Below are 20,129 nucleotides of genomic sequence, written 5' to 3'. Positions count from 1 at the left end.
ATGGGCAAAAAAAGCAAATAACTTTAGTGTATAACAACTCTTAGTACAGTATAAGATGGACGTCTTAAAGGTGGAATATACTGTGAAAAATTCTTATGAAGAGTTTTTGTTGACCCGAGTGTTGCATAAATGCTTTGTACACCTGCTCAGAGACGGTGTGTCAGCAGTGTGGTGTAATGATAACAGTATTAGGATCCTGGGAGGCTCAGTATTTAACATGCACTGTCATTTCAAAAGTGATTTTTGAAAGCAGTTGATGTTATATGCAAAAGAGACACATGGTTTGACCTGTATGAGTCGTTTTACTCTGCTCAATTCCTCCCCTCAGAAGCAACATGTTAACTGAGATTGAGTGGTTGTGGTATATAAGGAGAACATGAAGCTGAAGATGAATAAAATTCACTGATGTTGGCATTTATTTTTTTCCTTCATTTTGGTGTCTTGTTTTCAGCGTTTGTAGCCGTTAACCTAACAAAGAAAGAAGTGATGCTTGTTTTATGGGGCACTTTTTATTGAGCAGTATGAACAGCTTCAATTACTTTTCATTACAAAAAGTAGGTGATGCCACGTCTGCCAGGTGAACCCAGCTTAGTGGAGGCTGATCCCAGGATGTTACTAACCAACACAAAAAAAAGGACAACGAACAGAGAACAAAGCTGGAAGGAAGAAAAGAGGTTAGCAGAGTCAAGAGTCTCTAGGTGAGCGGCTGTTTCCTCTGCACGCTTGACTGTCGGCTCGATTGCACATGAATGGTCACGAGAAAAACAGAAGATTGTCCCTCTTTACTTCTGGGCGGGGATCATGCTGTCGATGGCCTCTCCCTTCTCCAGCTTCTTCTCCATCTCAACCATGAGCTTGACACCATCAACCACCAGCTGGACCTGGTCCACCTCGGAGGAGCCCAGACGATCAGCGTTGGAGATGTCGAACACACCACCGACGGAGGCAGTGTCCACACCACCTAAACAGGGACAAGAGGGTGAGATTAACACCACCACACCACCTTCCTTCATTAGATTTGTGTAAACTGTTGGTGCCAACCTGTGCCACGTTTCTGCAGACGCAGCCTCTTGAGGATCTCCTCGAATTTGGCATGTGTGCTCAGCTTGGGCAGCTTGACGTGGACACCACCACGCAGGCCGGTACCCAGGTTGGAGGGGCAGGTCAGGATGTAGCCAAGATGCTCGTTCCACATGAATCCGTGGTTGTGCTTCTTGAAGATCTCCTCAATCTGGCAGATGTACAATAAATAGAGTCAGAGAAACACCCTGCAACACTGCCTTCACCAGTCACATTAGCATGAGTTTTTACAACTTCCATACCCTCTTCAGGCCAACGCAGAAACGCCTGAACACCTCCCTCATGTTGCCACCCTTCTGCATGGAGATGACACGCAGGTGATCCTCCTCGTTCACCCAGACCAGGAAGGTCTTGTCGTCATTGTGCCTGAAAGTAGATGGATCATACGGTCAAACACACAGCTAATGCAGAAATGAAATATGCACTCTGGGGAAGTAACTACTGGCCATACTCACCAGATGCCTCTGGCATCAGGCCAGTCGCGGGCCATACCAGCGCAGGTCAGCAGGGGAGAGACTGGCTTGTCAAACAGGAAGTGATCAGCAATCAGCTGCTCCTGCTCGGCGTCAGTCATGGACTTCAGGGGGTAATACTTTCCCTTGAACTCACCATCCAGGCTGGTCAGAGCTGTAAAGACACAGTCACAGTTAGGACACTGAAGCAACGACAGGATGTACCATGTTGTGACAGGCCTTATCTTTTGCATAGTTTTGTACATAAACTAATGATGGCTTACCCTCAACGGACAGCTTCTCAATAAGTCTGCGCTCGCCACGGCTGTTGTGGGGGGGCAGGGTGAATCCCTTGATGCTGCGGCCAGTACGGACACGGCTGGACAGAACGTAGTTGGGGTCCAGATCGTCACCGCCCTAATGTAATGAAATTCGGAGAGGCCATAAATCACCTGATGATATTTGTAGCCCTATATATTAAGTCTTTGTGTTTTCTTTGTGTTTTCTGTCTTGACTGTACCTTCAGGTTCTCAAAGTTGAGGTCGGTCTTGTGCTTGTCAGTGGGCTTGTATCCACCATGACGGTCGGAGATGACGGGGTCAAGCAGATCCTTGAAGACCTCGTAGGACTCCTCATCACCAGCAACACAGCCAACAGTCATGATGAAGGGGTGACCTGAAAAATGACAGTAATTATGAACTGATACTTATTTTTGTGTCAAAATGTGAAAAGTGACATGAAGTGTTTCTGAGTGTCTTACCGGGGTTGTCAACACCAGTCTGGATGACATCATCCAGAGTGTAGCCACTGGGGGTCTGCTTGTCCCTCATCTTGCCATACAGCTCCTTGGTCAGAACCTTGGCCATATGGTTGTTGTGCTTGGACAGGTCTGGGAACTCCTCCTCAACTTTGTAGTTGAGCTTGAAGTTGTTGTGGGTGTTTCCGAAAGGCATGATTGCTTTCTAACACTGTAAAGAGAAGGCAATCAGAATTCAAGCCTGAACAGCCACAAAGATTTTTGAGCATTTGGGACATTCTGCAAGACAGCTGCAGAGTTTAAGCGCTGTCGACAGAGGAATCCTGGTAACAAGTGTCACTCAATTTCCAACAGCTCAGATGTCAGGTTGAAATGGAGTGGGGGGGAGGAACGCCTGCGGATCTATTTTTAGCACTAGTACATCTGACTGGATACCCTTTAAGTCCTCAGCATATGCAAGCAGCACGGTAGACACACAGTCTCAGTTGTCCAGATTACATGTTGACACATACAGAAAGTGCATAAAGGCAGTTGCGTCCTACATACATTTGCCCATTTAAAACACAACACTAAATACTTAAAGGAGTCACTATGCCAGCAGAGCTGCAGACATGTTTCCCTGCAGAATATCCACCACTATCAATTATGTTACTGTAATTTGTTTCAACTGGCCTTGAAGGCGGATGTATACAGTGACACACTGGATACATGTGATCCATATTGTACTGCATTTCAACCTTATGCTGATACGCTTTGCTGATTAACAAAAATGAACATACTGGATACTGGCTCTGATTGCAGTAATTATCTCATTATCTTGACCATAAATGTGATGTAAAAAGGCTAGACTTCTGCCGAACATGCATGTATCAAACTCTGGAAGTAGATGGAAATGCAAATGTGGCACAGCTATGCTAAAACATCATGCAGGTTTCTATTAAATAACAACATATTCATGCATTTACCCTTTAATTTCAGTCCAAAACTCTCAATACATACAAGTAAATGTTAGGTTTAACTGACAAATTTCAGTAATATCTGACATGCATAGAAAAATTACTTAATCATCCTTTAAATTCATTGAGGCCAAAGCCATTCAAAAAGTTGCCAAAAGTTTGATTTGTGCCATTGTAAATATTTGAATTTCCCTTCATGTTTGTTCCTTCTTTAAAAACCAATCATTTCATTTACCTGCACACTAGACAAGAACAGAGGTAACAGTCCTTGGGATCAGATCCTGTTCACCACAGCCAAAATAGGGGTCACCCAGCTCTTGTGGTCTGTGGTCCCTGTTTATATACCTGGCAGACCCTCAGCCATTGGCTTGGCCATTTTAGTGCCTGCTGCAGCCTCATTGGTCAGAGCGCTCTGTACTGATACTCTGTAACAGTTTATGAAAGGGACGCAATTACATCCCACTCATCCTAGACGTGTACTGCAGCTGTACCCTTACCCTCAACCCACACCCATCCATCACCCATACATAGCTCCAGTGGGAGTATCTGAGAGTGCTGGGGGGATTGGAGTGATCGAGTGGGGGGATGGTAAAGTAACTGAAAAAAGCTGAGCTTCACTTTTGCCAAGCATGCCGCGGAGATCAGAGGTCCAAGTGTCAGGCACGAAGGGTAGAAAGAGTTGATGTCACATGGTGGCTGTGTATACATGCGGTGCAAGGAAGCATTTTACCTTCCCCTGAATCAAAATGCTTAGCATATTAGCATGGAATTTCAATACATATGTCCATGGTCTCCCAAGAGGATGAAGCCAAATAAATGTAGTGATCCCCTGAAAGCGATCACACGTGCATGGAGCCTTCAGGATCAGTTGTAATCACTATGACCCCATAATCTTACAACTTGCAAAACGTCCCATCAGCTTCTATAACACTGTGTCTGGTAATATTACCTCAGATTCAGCACAGATCCAGTTCAGTGTGTTCTGACTTTTCTTTTCTTTTGGGAAATCCCACCATATATTATATGGAGCTTTCCAATGCTGAGAGGTGACAGTTCATTCTTCTGATTGTACAGATAGTGTTGCTGACACTCACTGACCCCTTCAGGCTCTAATTAATATTCCGATAACCAGTCATTGAACCTTTGACGGGAATACTGGCTGTTAGGTGGAATGTTGAGGCTGAAAGATGATGCTCTCTTGACATTAGCCTCCATTAGCTCCCATCTTTGATACTGCATTCTCTCAGATGTCTTGCACTATTTTACTTATGTTTATGCTTCATTGCTGCTTCATCACCTGCAAAGCAAAGGATAAACTGTGTTCCGTGCGGCTCCAGGAAGTAGCTTTTGAAATGGTCATGGCTTCCAGTTGGGCAAAGGCGAGGGATTTTAATGCTTTAATGTGTGCATCAAAACAAAAGTTATAGTTTGAGAAGTTTTTTTTAGGTATTTTTTGTGTTAAGTTAAACATTTTTACCCCAGGGGCCCTTATTTGTATTCACAATCAGCCCAAAAATGTCCTATATTTTTTATGATCTGGCTAACCTTATCAACTAATCCTTACATACAGTATAAACAACAGAATAGGCTGACTGCCAAGGATTCCCAAAACTACACATTTATTATGTAAGAATGAGATCAGTGTAGCTTACATTTCTCATTACTAATACATTTCTGCCAGGTTTTCTAGACAAGCATCAAAAAAAGTTGATGTTGATGTTTTGATGTGGCGATGCAATATAAAATGTGCACTTCAACTGGAGATCAATACGAGTGTTAACACTGGCACTCTTCCAGGATGATAGGGGGGCATCCCTGCATGCAGCCCTCTCATTGGGATGCCCCAGCAGTGTCCGACTGGCAGCTGACTGGTTCCCACCTGCTCCTTCCACGCTACTCCTGTCTGTACAACCCAGCATGTCAAGCTCCCCTCCTCCCTCCCAACTGTCCAATTCAACCCTGCTAAACACTTAAGCTCACACTTCTGCCTTCTAAACATGCAGTATGTTCTACTTCTCTATTTCTACTCCTGAGTACTCTTAATGGTGCCAGCCTTTCTGATTTTTGTAGTACTAGTGGAGTTGAGAGGAGTACCCACTGGTGCCCTTGCCCTGAAATGAAGCTCTTCTCATGTTACCCAGCTGTCTGCTGCCTGTCCTGCTCTAAGTCAGAGGTTACCAAATTAGCGCAGGTTTCTACTATCACTCTGTGCACCAAACCTCTTTTTGAATTGTGAGAATCTGTTTTATGTGTACATATGATAAGACTATAGGAGCTTGAATTTTGCAATTGTTTCAGACCCACAATCAGTTTTAACTTTGAATCTCCAAGAGGAAGTAGTATTGCCTGCAAATGAGACAGACACCAGATACAGTGGCTGACATTTTACCCACAGCAACTGAATAATGCCGGTCTAGAACAGTTACGCAACAGTGTGGTGATAGGATTCATGTGCCTGACGCTAGTGATGGCCACGGAGTTCCTACAGCTTTACAAGATGCTGGACGCCACATGAGACCACAGAAATAGTCACCTACCTACCACAGTTTGGTCACATACAAACTCAAATACATTTTGTTTGAGATAATATTAGGTGTGAGATAGTTTAAGTAAAGTATTTAACACATAGCTGTTGCTAGAGTGTCATTGCTCAAAGCGGATTTCTAGAATCTCAGAATTCTGTCTGAGGAAGTGAGCATTAGTTCATAGCCTTGCAGGACACCTTCTTGAAACATATACAGCTTGACCCTATGAAAGGAATCCATGCCAACTGCAGTGGCCCACGTCAGAGTAGCACGGTGTCAAGCTGCAGCCGCGTGCCTGTGCTGCACACTTTGTATCTACCCACTGACAGCAAATTATGTCACATTGGTCAGGAATTGGGAAAATGTCTCATTTTAATGCCTCTGCCAACAGTAGTGGTATCTGTCAGCTGCTCATTCAGGAAGAGAGCATTTGAGTGAAACATGATTGGAAAAGTAACATTATGTGCTTGGCAACCAAATACAATGATGAAGCAAGCATCTATAAATACCACCTTTATGGCAAAGTATATTTAAAGCTTCCCTCCCACATTAAATTCACCACCTGTCTGTAGCAGGAGTAGCAGGAGATTCAGGGCAGGAACACAGTGGAACATATCATGAAATATGCAGTATTTGTACCTAAAGACTCATTTTCCTGACATTTATGTGTCAACTAATAACAAAAGAATGTGTTTCATCTTTTGAATGCACAGAGCCTTCCAAGCGGACATGACATGGCATGCTTACATAAGTCTTTTGACTAATAATATTACCTTATAAATGAGATACATTTAACATAATGCAAGCTTTTGCAAGCATGAGATAGTGAACTTGCTTATTGTGTGGCCGGTGGTACCCCATTGAAACTCAAGTCACTGTGGTCACGTGTTCGTAGCGTTTTCAGGAGGTTGCTAAAATTATACCAGCCTTGCTGGGTCCATCTGCACCCTGTCAAACCCCTGCCCCCGCCCACCCAGGACCCTGATTCAATTTCAGTGAGTCAGTTCTCAGAAAGGACCGGAGATCTCTAAGCTTTCCACTAAATGCTCTTATAAATTATAATAAATAAATTCAATTCATTTTATATTACAAAATCCTAATCACTAAGTATCTGAGGATGTTTGGAATGTGCCATTTGACCTCTATAGGATTTAATGATTGCTGGATTTAACAAGTTGAAAATAACTAAATAGACTAAAACATGAGACTTCAATGCACTCTAATAGGAAAATTCAGTGTGTCTTATTCAATGAAAGGCTGGCCTTCCTTATGTGCTCATGTGATGTGACCACAAATGTCATACAGTGGAATGTTACAGTCTGTCACAGTCTTTGGGAAAAAACTTTTGTTTAGTATTCTGACACTTAAAATGATGATTTCTGTCACTCCCATACTGTATGTTTATAGCATTAGTATATGCCATGGTTTGGTGCCATTGTGTGTGTTTATATTTATGTTATATATGTAATCTGTTCATACATTAACATATTTTTTAACAGCCTGATGTAGTTTCACTTTTATTTACGTTGACTCAAGGACACTGGAGGTCACTGTGTATTCACAATGACCCCAATCTAGAGTGCACAATCAACACTGGAACTATTCAATCAGTCACAGGAAAACTGTTAGTGCCATGTGGGCAGACAAATGATCGAAGGTGTACACTTTCCAAAATGTCTAGGTTTTTAATAAGCCTCAGTCCGTACCATTCTCAGAATCACAGCAACCAACATGTTGAAATGGAAAACCCATCAGTGTTTCATAAATCTCCTCAGATATGGGCACAAACGATCTGTTCTTGTTGATTATTGAAAAAACAAATAACTCAGTTTTCAATGTCTCAACTCTTTTCTTTATAAATGGTGGTGAGAGTTTAAAGGTCAAGTCAGTTTGACCTCACATCATCAACATAATCATGATGTCAGGAATACCTTGACAATATTAAGGTCATCATAAGGACGTAATGTTCTTTTATTTATTTTCTTCACTTATATACTGTTTAAAATTCACATATACAACATTATATGAGTCTGAAAAAGTATACATGTTAAGTGCTAATTTGGGTAAGGCATGCAACTGCAAGCTGCTGAATTTACTCACTAAAATACATAAATTAAATAATAAATAAATATGACATGTTTGTTATATTCTTTTACATATAGGTGTGAACATTGTATTTTTAACAACCAAGAAAATATAATAGGTTAAGTCCTTTTATAGTGCAGTTGTAAAAGTTGTTAGAGGGGCTTCTACACAGCTAATGTTTGTATCTTTCCTCATGTGTGTTTGTTCACCGCCTCAATGGATTATCTTGTAAATTATTAGGTAGCCAGAGTTCACCTCTAACACACGGTGGTCAGTAAACCCACAATGCACTGGGGCAAAAGATTAAATGACACGTGTGGATTGTATACAGACATGGCCAGGTGGTGGGGAACTAATCACGGGCTCCATGTCTGTGCTAAAGATCTCTAACAGGTCTCTTTAAAATACAAACTCTGGTTATTCATACCACACATTTAAACAACTTTGAAAACTTGAAAATAACTCATATCCTACACTCTAAACCTGTCCATGCAGGGACACATGTCCAACATGTATCAGCTACGACCTCACAGCTGTTTGTTACATAACCTTGTAGCTATCGAGCACAGCCGAATACATCAGCTAAAGAACTACCACTAAAATTACAAAGCTTCTCTTTTGACCATATCACCCCCACCACTGTTTTGTATTCTAAGATGTGTTTCCCTGCAGCAGCTCTCTCTCTCTCTGCAGATGTCTGCTGCCCCCTGTTGTTGCCCTGGTTACTTGCCAACCATTAACCCTGCACCCTCCAGGCCCTTCTTATGTCATCAGCAGCTGAACCATAAATTAACCTCTATGACACAAGGCAGCACACGTCTGAGCTACATATGCCACCGTTTGTGTTCTTCTTCAAAAGGTTTAGCTTAATCCCAAATGGATGGCCCCATGGATAGTTTTGGAGCTATGTGAGTGGTACCATATAAGATGTTACACATGTGTCTGTCAACAAATCAAAAGGAATCCTGTTATCATTCATACTTTCCACAAAAGGGCTCCATTCATCACCCCCTTAGAAACCTCCAGTCTCACCATTACATGAAAATACATTCTCTTTCTGACTTCTAATGTGTGGACTTACCCCTGATGCACTGTTTCCTCTCTCGTAGTGCAACTTTGTTTTAAATCACTGCACGATGGCTGGAGGTTTATTTACTGAAGCAGAACTCAGAGGGGTCAGTCATGTCTATCTAGGTGTCCTCTGAATCCTGAATCAATAAATTCTCAATCTATACAAAGCAGTTTGTTTAATGACACACTCTGTAGTGCACAACCTGGAATATATCTTTATTTTAAACTTAAGTAATTGATTAAAAAATACCAGCATTGAACATGGACAGAGTCATTTGTTACATGCACATTTGTCTGAACACATAACTTAAATGTAATATTATTTCATACTAATAGCATATTGGTACTTACCCTCCTTCTAATTCTGTTTCAATAATAATATAAAGACTCAAGAAAGAATCACAGGATTGTATGTCCAGTGTAGAAGAAGACTATAATGTATAGTAAGAAAGTAATGCTTGTGTTCCTTTTTATTTGGTCTCTTGTAATATTAAGAAACATGGTGCATGGGAGACTTATTACAGAGCTGCACATGATGGTGGTAAAATGTCTCCACCTTGTGGACTCTATTAATGTTTTTAACAGTAAACTAAATACCTAAATGTATTTCATACAGAACTTTATTTTGAGCAAGCTTTAGCAGCTTCAGGGACTTCATCACTCACAGAGCAGGCTGGGTTTGTAGATCTCATGTTTCAGACACAGTTTGCAGATGTAAAGCTTGTCAGCGGTGCAAAGTTCAGTGTCTTTACAATAGCTGTGTAACCATGGAGTGATCATATAGGGGCAAAGGCTGAACAAAGAACCAGTGTGAGCTAACAGGCTGTCACCTCTTACTGATAAATCTGTCAAAAATGAGGGAGTGATAGGACAAAGGTGTGTTCAATACCTCCAAACTGTCATTTCAGATTTTTTTTTCAGAATATATTTAAATATTTTTAATCTATATCATTAACAGTTAGGGACAAAAGTTTACCCACTAACAAAGAAATTACCAGTCTGTAATTTCAGTGGTAGGTTTATTTGAATGGTATGAGACTGATAGGAGATTAAATACTTATTTCTTTCATGAAAATGTGAATTAATGTATAACTTTTTTGTAATGCATTTGTCTAAATTTTGTTATTGTTCTGTCTCTCACTGTTCAAATAAACCAACCATTCAAATTATAGACTGATCATTTCTTTGTTAGTAGCAAACTTACAAAATCAGGGTTTTTCCCTGACTGTAGGTGGATTATTAATAATAATAATAATAATAATATTATTGTTACTATTTATTTTTAACATGATTTCTTTTTCATTATTATTTTTGGTTATGTTTTAGCTTTGATTATTATTTTAATAATAATATAATTAAAGTTTTATTATTATAACCATATTAACTGCCTTTGTTGGAAACAATATGAAACTACTGTGTCTTTAAGAGTCCAGGGAGCGGCGGACTCTTCCTCGCTTACATTGCGACACTGGGGTGTGGCGCTGACTGTAGCCTATAATAATAAATGTCTCAACACTTCCTGGTTTAGAGATAATTCCGCGCAGTGTTTGCACCATGTCTGCCGCGGACTGGAAGAAGAAGTGTGAGGATGAGTGGAGCCTGCGGGACGCGCCGATGCCGGATGACGTGGACTGGAAGTCCGTGTATGAAGCCCGGCCGCTGGGAAGAAATTTGCTGAAGAACCCTTCTCCTCACGGTACCACACACAAGCGTGACTCACGCTGTTCCTCTGACCTGTTCAACTGTAGACACAGGTTCACTTCACAGGACTAATCCTGACACACTTTTTCAGATCCAGAAAGTTTGACTGATCCAAACAAAAGTATTGATCTAGACTGACCCAGGACTGGTTCACCTGTAATCACAACATAGTTCACTCCTAAACTCACCTAGTTTATTTCACTTACTGTTTCACTGAGTGCAGTCACCTCTGTGTTTTAGCTACAGCAACAACAACTTCTATGCAAGCTTTTTACAACACAGGACATTTGTGCAATCAATTAATGAAGAAGTTATTGGTGTAACCCTGTGAATGGTGATATTCAGGGAGTCCATGTCTTCATTACTGTTCTTCATTTAATGTTCAGCAGCCTGATTTTTAAGGTGCAACAACAAAAATAGAATAATTTACAATTTGAAGAGCATGCAAATAAGATAACATAAAAAAAACAAAATATAAACTATGAATAAGTACAGTAGAGCTGTACACATGAATGTGCAGGTGTGCTACAGCAGCTGTTCAAATTCAGCAGAGAATGAATAATTGTGCAAAAACTGTCAGGAGGCAAAGTATGGTACATGTGCAGTTATTGAATAGTAGGGTGTGTTTGACAGGCGTGTCTCACCATGCAGATGCAATGCTGACTAAAGTTCTAAAGTCTTTTTCTACAAAGTCACACCCTCTGTCAAAAAGATGTATTTTTTTGGCTGTGTCTTTGTTGACGCTTGGATTAGAGTGTCCACAATAGCACTTAGTCTTATTCCCTACACAGGTTTGAGTAAGGATGTACCTCCACCTGAACCTGACCTGCCTGACGCGCCTTCATACGGACCTCCACGCACTCAGCCTGATGGTGAGTAGCAGCAGTGATCAGCATGTTTCGGCCTGTTTTGTAGCTCATCTCTTAATTTCTAGGTGACTTCAGCGGCTGGACCACGAGCACAGAAGTCTTGCCTTATGATGCCAGTGGAATCCCAGCAGGTGCTGTGGTCTGTGGGCTGCCTCTCTATAGGTGGGTGTTACAGGGGATCAGACCACAGCTGGTTATCACAGAGATTTCCATGTAAACATTGTAGTTTGAAGAGGCCAGTCCAATCATATCCTGTCTTGTTCTCAGCTGGTTCACCCTGGAGCAGACTGTGGACCTAAAGGCAGAGGGACTGTGGGAAAAGCTGCTGGATGATTTTCAACCTGAGATCCTCATCCAAGACTGGTGGGTTTATGAGTGATCCCTCCCATCACCCCTCCTTGTCTTATCAGTGGCGGGGAGTGGATGACACATCGTACAGCACATTTTACTGTTGGGAGTTAATGTAGGTTTGTATCAGCTGTATGGGTTTCAGTGGCATAGTAGTAATTTTTTTACACCTATTTAATCATTTACCTGTCACTGATGGGTCATGTACTAAACCTGGACAGTACATTTAAATTAAGGTACAGTATAGCCTCGATCATGTATATGTAACATTGATTTGATTAAATCACTAAATCAATATTTAAATTTACAACAGATACTGATTGGTAAAATAAAATACAACCTTTTGACCTTTTACCCTTTAACTTTAAATAAGTTTCGTTGACTTCACCGCTACAGTTACAAAAAGCTCAGATGATCTTCAGCTCAAAGATCAGACAGATCCTGCCACCAGTCAGGCCAAGAGCTGAATTTGTCTGCAATAGCAGGGTTTCAGCCTGTAGAGGGCAGTCACATGACACAAATGTATGTTTTTGACTTGACAACACTTTGCACTATATTGTCAAATTTAAGGTGTTTTGTTACTCTTTAAGATCAACTGCTGTAAAATTTAGCATTTTAACAAACTGAACTCTGATCAATTTTCCAACAGAAAACATAATGGAAGTTAAGAAATACATTTCAACAATCTTTTATGTTTTCAGGTATGAGGAGAGTCAGCTGCATCAGTTCAGCTACCAATTGCATGTGAAGTTACTGGGTGCAGACAAAAGCACGGTGATCGCCGAGCACGCCGTCAACCCCACTGAGGACCTCAGCACTTACTCACACACCTGGAAGGAGGTGGGTCAGATACGGAGCCCCGTGCCAGGTACGATCATTAGCCCTCATCCAAACCTCTCACACTGTATGTGTTTGTGTTGGCCTGCAGGTGTCACATGTGTTCTCTGGCTATGGAGCTGGGGTGAGATATGTCCACTTCCAGCACCGAGTGAAGAACAGTTTCCTCAATGGCTTCTTCACCACGACATTTACAGGCAGCACGGTGATCGTAAGACCAGTCAAAAGCAGCCCATAGGGTGAAACACTGTAATGACACCGTTGCTATTGCACTCCAACTAATCAACACAAAAATGTTCAACTTTTTCAACTGACCGTTGAAAGGAATATAGGAAAATGTGCAATCCACAATCTTTATTTTGTTTTTACCAGGTTTAAGAGAGGTTTGCATTTATTTTTAAACAAAAGCTAGGAAATAAATCTGTGCCTTGTGTGTGCTTAGTAATAAAACATACAGCTTTTATTTGAGAGTTGATTATTTCTTTCAATCAGTGACACCTACCTAAAAATAATGCAATTTTCCCATTGTGGGTTTTATTAATTTTAAAAATACAGCATGTTTATTTGAAAGGGTAACACTTTACAAATCACACAGTTCAGTGGTTTTTGTTCATATCATGGCAATTATCCTGTGTTTAGCCTACTTATTCATTCATTATCAATAATTCCAGTAGTGTTTGTAGTGTGTAATTTAAAAATGGGGTTTTAAAAACTTGGACAGCTAACAACATTTAAAACCCTATTGCAGCACTGACATGTTTAATCAGCTTCCAAATAAATAGATATTACGTTTATATCTAAGCGGATTAAAAAAATACACGTTATTTAACGAAAATGGTGGTAAAATATATAAATTCGCGTTTATCACAACTTTTCAAAACGGAAAAGAAAAATCTTTGCAGTTGCGCACTACTGCTTTTGCTGCGTTCAAGTGCACTCGACAATTACACCTGCTTATACATACACAACATCAACCAAACTATTTCTATGCGCTTCTCAAACGCATTCAGCCCTTTTAAGTTATAGTCCAAGTAGCTATTAGGCTAAAAATAAACACTTGTTGGCGCTCTTTCAATATTTTAGGCCGTAAAAACTTCGTCGCCCCTACAGTCTCACGTCTGAAACAGGAATTTCAGAGTAGACCCTGAACACAGCACGCCACCCGCCGCGTGGGATGGGAGCATCACCAGGACGGACCACTGACGGCAATGAGAGTTAAGGGTGAAGTTAACTCCTGAGTTCAGCCGTCGAGACGCGGATAGTTTTACGTGTGTGGAGCAAACTTTCAGAAGCAATGTCAGCCTTTGGTGGAGCCGTGCCATAAAGCAGAAGGTAAGAGAGGAGACCGGGGCAGGTGCAGCATTTGGGGGAGGCTGGTGGAGGCTACGCCCTCGTGACCCATCTGTAGTTTGCTAAAGTTAAAATAACAGCAAACCCTCTGTTATACATGTATAACTAAAACGGCTGAATGATGTCTTTTTATTATCTCTGTTTTATTTTCTATCAAGAAATGTTAAACACGACTTGTATGTGGTCAATGTAAAACCCAGTTTACTCGTTAAAGACGTGCATGTACTAAGAGCTAGCATAAAAGTACTCAGAACACCCATAGTATTTAGCCTTAAACCTACACCATCTCTAAGTTCATTATTATATTATATATTTATATTATAAGTATTGTAATTCTGCCTGTACAGTTACCACACAGACACACAACCATGTTGTTGTTTTGTCGTTCTACACGTCCAGGATGTCTTAATGATGTCGGTGTTTCCTGAAAGATCACCTCACTTTCTCACTTGGCATTTTCTGATAAGGGCTGAACTTCAAAAGCTGGCATTTAACTGCCAGGAAAACAGCGTTCATTTAGCAGATTGGCAGACATACACACAGTGTCCCCAGCTGTCCGTCTCCTGTGTCCATGCCAGTCCTGGCTGCTTGCATGTTAGGAGTTGCTGATGTGTGAGACAGGAGGCGTTGACTGTAGGTACACCCCCCCCAGTGCTGGTCCATTATATTTGATTACGCAGATGATGTTGCTTATATCACTTTTCATTTAAGCGTCCAAAAAAGCACTGTGATCATTTCACTTTGTCTTTTTGTTATTCAAGTGTGGCACACGGCTCTCTCTTCTCATGTATCGCATTCAGTGAATCAAAATGTCTTTAGTGTTTTGGTGCGATCACAATGAACTTAATGCAATTAGGTATATGATCAGAACCTACAGTCATGCTGAAAAGTTAGTACCTCTTCTTTATCTTTAAATACAAATTCAAACACTAAATGTAACTTTTTTTTATTTGGCAAAAATGAAGCCAAAAACATGGGCAGTGATATGTAGCCACCTGCTGCCTTTGTAAGATTTTATAAAAGCAGCCATGTTGGCAGTTTGCAGCTCTGGAGCATTCAGGTGTGCAATTGTTGCTGCACATCCATCCAGAAAGGGTTATAAAACTATATCCAAACAATTTGGAGTTCAACGTTCTACAGTAAGAAAGATTATCCACAAGAAAACATTCAGCTGCAGCAGCATCTTCCCAGGAGTGGACACCCTAGTAAATTCCCCTTAGGTTAGAGAAATACAAAAAAAAGAGCTACATCTCAGAGCATACAGGCCTCACTGAGCATGTTCAATGTTAATGTTCTTGGCAGCACTATTAGAAGGAAACTGGACAATTTGTTTGGATAGGTTGTCAAGAGAAATCGTCTTCTGTCTAAAAAGCACATGTAAGCATGAAGTTCATAAAACTGTCTGAACAAAGCACAATGCTTCTGGAACAGTGTCCTTTGGACAGTTGAGACCAAAGTGGAGTTGTTTGGCCTTAATGCTTGCTGCCACGTTTGGCAAATACCAAATACAGCATTTTAGAAGAGACAGCTCATGCCAGCTCTCAAGCACAGTGGTGGAAGGGTGCAGTAGATCTACATCAAGGTTTGGGATGGTCTCGTCAAAGTCCAGACCTCGATTGAAATGCTGTAATGGTGCCTTACAAAAACCCAAATGAACTGAGGTAATGTTGTGAATAAGAAAGGGCCAAAATTACCCCACTGCAATGTAAGATACTGATAGTCATAGAGGACAATATTACTTGAAGTTGCTGCTAACGGTGGATCAGTCATTGTGGGCACTTATCGCCCACATGTATTTTTTCACTCTCTTTGGGCTCTGTTCTTGTACATAAATACAGTGAAAAACATTATTTGTTGTTGTCCATCTGAGGCTGTTTCTGTTTAGTACTAAGACACAACAATCTGTGATTTTGTATTTTTTACACAAAAAAAACTTCTCTGATGTATATTAGAACAAATTTAACAATGTTGACAATATTATAGCTGTGTTTGGGAAATTGTTTACACAATTGTTCATTAAATATAATAACAATGAACTTTTAATCTGTAAAAAAAAACAACTACTTGGTTGCACACCTGTTAGTGTGTTTTTTGCTGGAGAAAAGATATTGTTGTTTTGTTTAATTGACAGCTAATTATCTGCAAGACGATATGTTCAGGGGTTCAGGAGCTAAATCTAAGCAGTCCACCATTAAAGCTCACTGACACTTATCCTGAAATGGAACCCCTCCACACACACACAAACATATGTGATGGCTCAAGTAAACTAATGCTGCAGCATAGTATGCGGGCCGATATGCCTGCCATTCCCAGGTGCCACGAGACAAAGGGCCATACTACACCTCACGTTTCTCTCACATTTCCCCTATAGTCAATCAGTATAACTGTATAACGATCAGATCCTCCTGTAACCTTTTCATCTCCTTATTTAAGGATGCAAGGACCTATGGATGGGTCTCCTTTACCCTGAGTCAATTAGATTACCTCACCTCTTTCATTTATTGATGCGTAATGTTACAATAATAATGAATGTCAAAAGCTCCTGACATATGAATTAGGACATAAACACAAAGTAGCTCTGTGTAACAGCTGTGAGTCAGAGATTTTTGGAGCTAAGTAATCATTTCGGTAACGGCAGTAATGTATAGTATTTACCAGTCTTTCTCTGTGTGCACGTGTGTGACCATGAGAGTGTTTCAGAATGGAGAGTGAGTGCCAGCGGGGGTCTGTTTTGTTTTCATTGACTCTCTGGGTCTATTGTGTGTTCTGGCCTGCTGGCAGCCTCTGCGCATTTTGTTAACATTTTGATGGTCTAAACTAGATTGTTGCCCTGAATTCTACCAGTCACTCCAATAAGAGACAGTATTTAAAAACAGATTTTAATTTGTGGCTTGTTGACTATTCATTCTGGTCACATGTGTTCTTATTCTTATGGGTTGCTCAACTTGCGTGATCTCATACGTTAATGAACATCAGAGGATACATGTTCAGACAGGGTAATGAGTAGAGATCCTCCTTAATGAGTCACATTGAGGAAAAATCCTTTTTAAAGGACACAGATTGCACACAGAGGTCAACATGACATTGGGACTATGGCTGCAGACTTCGAGCAGTGTTTGCACCTGTGATTGTCATATTACTGACAGCTAGCAGTTTGTTTTTGTGTGTCCTGTCTGTTGATGTTTTTGATGGTATCTTGAATATTGCATAATAGGTGTCCCTGTCTAGGTTCATACTGAAGTTAAGAATGCTGTTCCTTCTAAGGTGACAGGGCCGCCAGTGGCTGGGCAGGGTGTCTCAGATAATGGAAACCTCAGGAGCTGCTGTCTGCTGGCTGTCAGCCGCTTGTCTGCTGACCGCTTTCTATCCACCTCACCTCCGGCCCCATGCGGCCTCTCTTTGTCCACCTGCCTCTTCCTTTTACAGTTAGATAGAAGTCTCAGAAGAAGGAAGTGTGTAATGGTTTTAGCTGAGGCAGAATGACTTGAGGGGGAGAAAGGGGAGATGATAGTGCCTTAGAGATGTCAAATGGATTGTTTACCTCAGAGTCAAACTGATTAGAGAAAATGAGAGACGTTAAACTCCCTGATCACTCGAGAGGTCTTAATGGGCCCCCTCTGCAACCTCCTAGTAAGTCATGCTTTACCTGAAATCACCTTTGGATGGGGTTTGATTAGTCAATATAACATGGTGTAGGTAGTGTTGCAAATCGATGATCAAAGGTGCTTCATGGCACTATGGGAGTACAGCAACAGAGTACCACTACTTACACAAAACTCAAACCAGAGGTATGATTTTTATAACAACCAGTAAAATGGTTACAAAGCTAAGTAGTGGAAACTAACAGTGGATGTAATAAACATATTTCTACTTGAACCACAGAAAAGACCATTGTAAATAATGTCAAAAATCACCGTAGGACTACATAAACAGGTCAAGGAAATGGAGCTGAACTGTTAGGGTTGAAAGTAGATCACCATACTTGAGGAACTGAACAGCATGGCAGTGTGCCCACCGTGCTGTAAACTAAACCTTGTGCTCAGCCGTGCTTGCAGTGCTGCTGTCCGGATTGATGGTAATTTTGACCCGGCGGGCACAGAGGGAAACAGAGGCAGTGCACCACTTGGATTATCTTTCCACTTATGCATAGACTTCTCAAAAACCAATTAATTCCTCTGGGGTACTGATTGAACTGCCGTAGTTAATTTATAGTCTACACACACTGCAGCGTGCACAGCGGTGACACACTCAGCTGCTACTGTAGTTTAGCACAAGTTTAACTCTTTGATACTCTTTTAGAACTGTATGTTACATTTCTATCCATATGGATGTAATTTTCATCCATGCAGAAGGACAGAACTGTATCAACTAATCAAGACTACACAGGGAAAAGAATCATTTTATTCATGACAAGGTATGGAGGAACAAGTTGATAGTGGACATTAAAGAGCAATAATGCAGAGATTTGAACTTTTTTTTATGTTGTTAATCTGTCAGAATAATTTACCTGTGTGGGTGCCTGTATGTGATTGGTGAATGGTGACATGCACAACTTTGTGACTTTGTGTGGCTCTGTTTTTTTTGTCTGTCAAACTTGAGTGCATCTTTTCAATCAGTTCACTACCCATTGACTGTTATAACTGAACTCATGTGCAACACACTTTAAAACCTGTTAAACATTTGCAGTGACTGCTGTGGAAACTTTTATGCAATGGAAACAACTTATTTAGAGAACTCTTTAACTTTTTAAAATGCCCTATTACCATATTTGAAACGATAGATAAACACCTGGAATCAATTGAACATTTTAATAGAAGGCAAATATTTCAGTTGAATTAAACATTTATTCCATACGCCAATGTGTGAACAGCTTCTAATGTAACTTCTCTTAACAGCAGCATTTCTATATAAGGGGATTCTATACAAACAGCTTTTATTTGATCTAAATGGTGATGGTGATTAAAGCTCTGTTGCATTAACGTCGAGTATTAATTGTGAGAAACGTTGCATGTAAACAAAACCATGTTTGTTTACAATGAAACATCTACAAGACAGTTTTAATGTCACATTAGTGGTTTGGCTCATTCTTTATCTGTGTGCCTGTCTGTGTGTCTGTCTCTGTGGCTAGATGGATTATCTTACACTCTGATTCAGCTGGTTCATTGACAGGCCTATAGCAGCAGGCCAAAGCCCTGAGTTACTTATTAAAAGGCCGGATCCCTTTCTTTACTTCAACTGCAAACAGAGAGACAGTCAGGCACAGTGACTAAATGCCTTGATTTGTGTGCAGCTTGAACAGATATTATTTTGCTCTAACTAGTGTGATTTAGTTCATTCTGTATGTACTTTTTGTGCACTTCATGTAAATGTTATTTTCAAAAATGTACTATGACGTGAAATGAAGCCTGCTCAGACAAACTTCAGCCAGTATGGCAGAGCAGCAGGGGTGATGAGGCAGGGGGCTTTAGCCAAATAGCCCAGGGTCATCTCACAAACATTTGGCGGATTACAGCGTGACATCATTTAGCAAGGCACTGTTGTGGCCAGTCAGTACGTGGATTACCTTGTAATGTGAACAGCATGTTGTTTAACCTTTATGAAACGAAAGATAAAATAGTTGCTCCTATAATGTATTTCCAAGGTACTGTCTCATAGCATTCCAAACTTTTTTGCAGAAGTCCTATAACCATTTGCATTATACTGAATGTGTCAATGATAGCTGAACAACTGGTACCTCTACAAATGACCAGCTTCTGTTCTGTTTGTAAATTGACATTTTTCAATTACTTCTACTATGGATAATCAGTCATATTTTCAGTGAGTAGTGTGAGTTATATGTTGGGTAATCTGCAGTTATGCTACACAGATGAGTGTTACCCTGTGCTCTGTGTGCTGATACAAGCTTTGATTAGGGCTTACATCCTGGAAAGGTGATCTTTGTCAGTCTATGTACAGGTTAATATTCAAACTGCTCAGGCAATGCTGTTTCTTCCTGCCAGTGATGGACTGATGATAGAGGGTTTGCATGTTAACATTTCAACCTCTAAGAACGTCTCATATATAGGCACCAGAGAGGAGCTGCACTGTACTGTTTTCTG

At 40.7% G+C, this 20,129-nt stretch overlaps 2 protein-coding genes across 2 annotated transcripts; one reads left to right on the top strand and one right to left on the bottom strand.

Moving 5' to 3' along the window:
- Positions 1-489: 489 nt before the first annotated feature.
- On the bottom strand, positions 490-3,638 carry ckma (creatine kinase, muscle a). The gene is made up of 8 exons (XM_028420969.1): positions 3,481-3,638; positions 2,293-2,500; positions 2,053-2,207; positions 1,817-1,949; positions 1,536-1,707; positions 1,323-1,446; positions 1,042-1,231; positions 490-961 (listed from the first exon to the last, which is right to left on the bottom strand). The coding sequence occupies exons 2-8, from the start codon at positions 2,483-2,485 to the stop codon at positions 783-785; spliced, it is 1,146 nt and encodes a 381-aa protein (XP_028276770.1). The 5' UTR covers positions 2,486-2,500; positions 3,481-3,638; the 3' UTR covers positions 490-782.
- A 6,750-nt stretch (positions 3,639-10,388) lies between these two features.
- On the top strand, positions 10,389-13,144 carry nccrp1 (P1, F-box associated domain containing). Its single transcript, XM_028421412.1, has 6 exons — positions 10,389-10,622; positions 11,419-11,499; positions 11,562-11,658; positions 11,764-11,859; positions 12,546-12,684; positions 12,773-13,144. The coding sequence occupies exons 1-6, from the start codon at positions 10,481-10,483 to the stop codon at positions 12,917-12,919; spliced, it is 702 nt and encodes a 233-aa protein (XP_028277213.1). The 5' UTR covers positions 10,389-10,480; the 3' UTR covers positions 12,920-13,144.
- Positions 13,145-20,129: the final 6,985 nt, after the last annotated feature.

This window comes from Parambassis ranga, chromosome 14, assembly GCF_900634625.1.
Source record: "Parambassis ranga chromosome 14, fParRan2.1, whole genome shotgun sequence".
In the NCBI taxonomy this organism is placed as follows: Eukaryota; Metazoa; Chordata; class Actinopteri; family Ambassidae; genus Parambassis; species Parambassis ranga.
The sequence above is the reverse complement of the archived record's forward strand: the minus strand, read 5'-3'. Positions and strand labels throughout refer to the sequence as shown.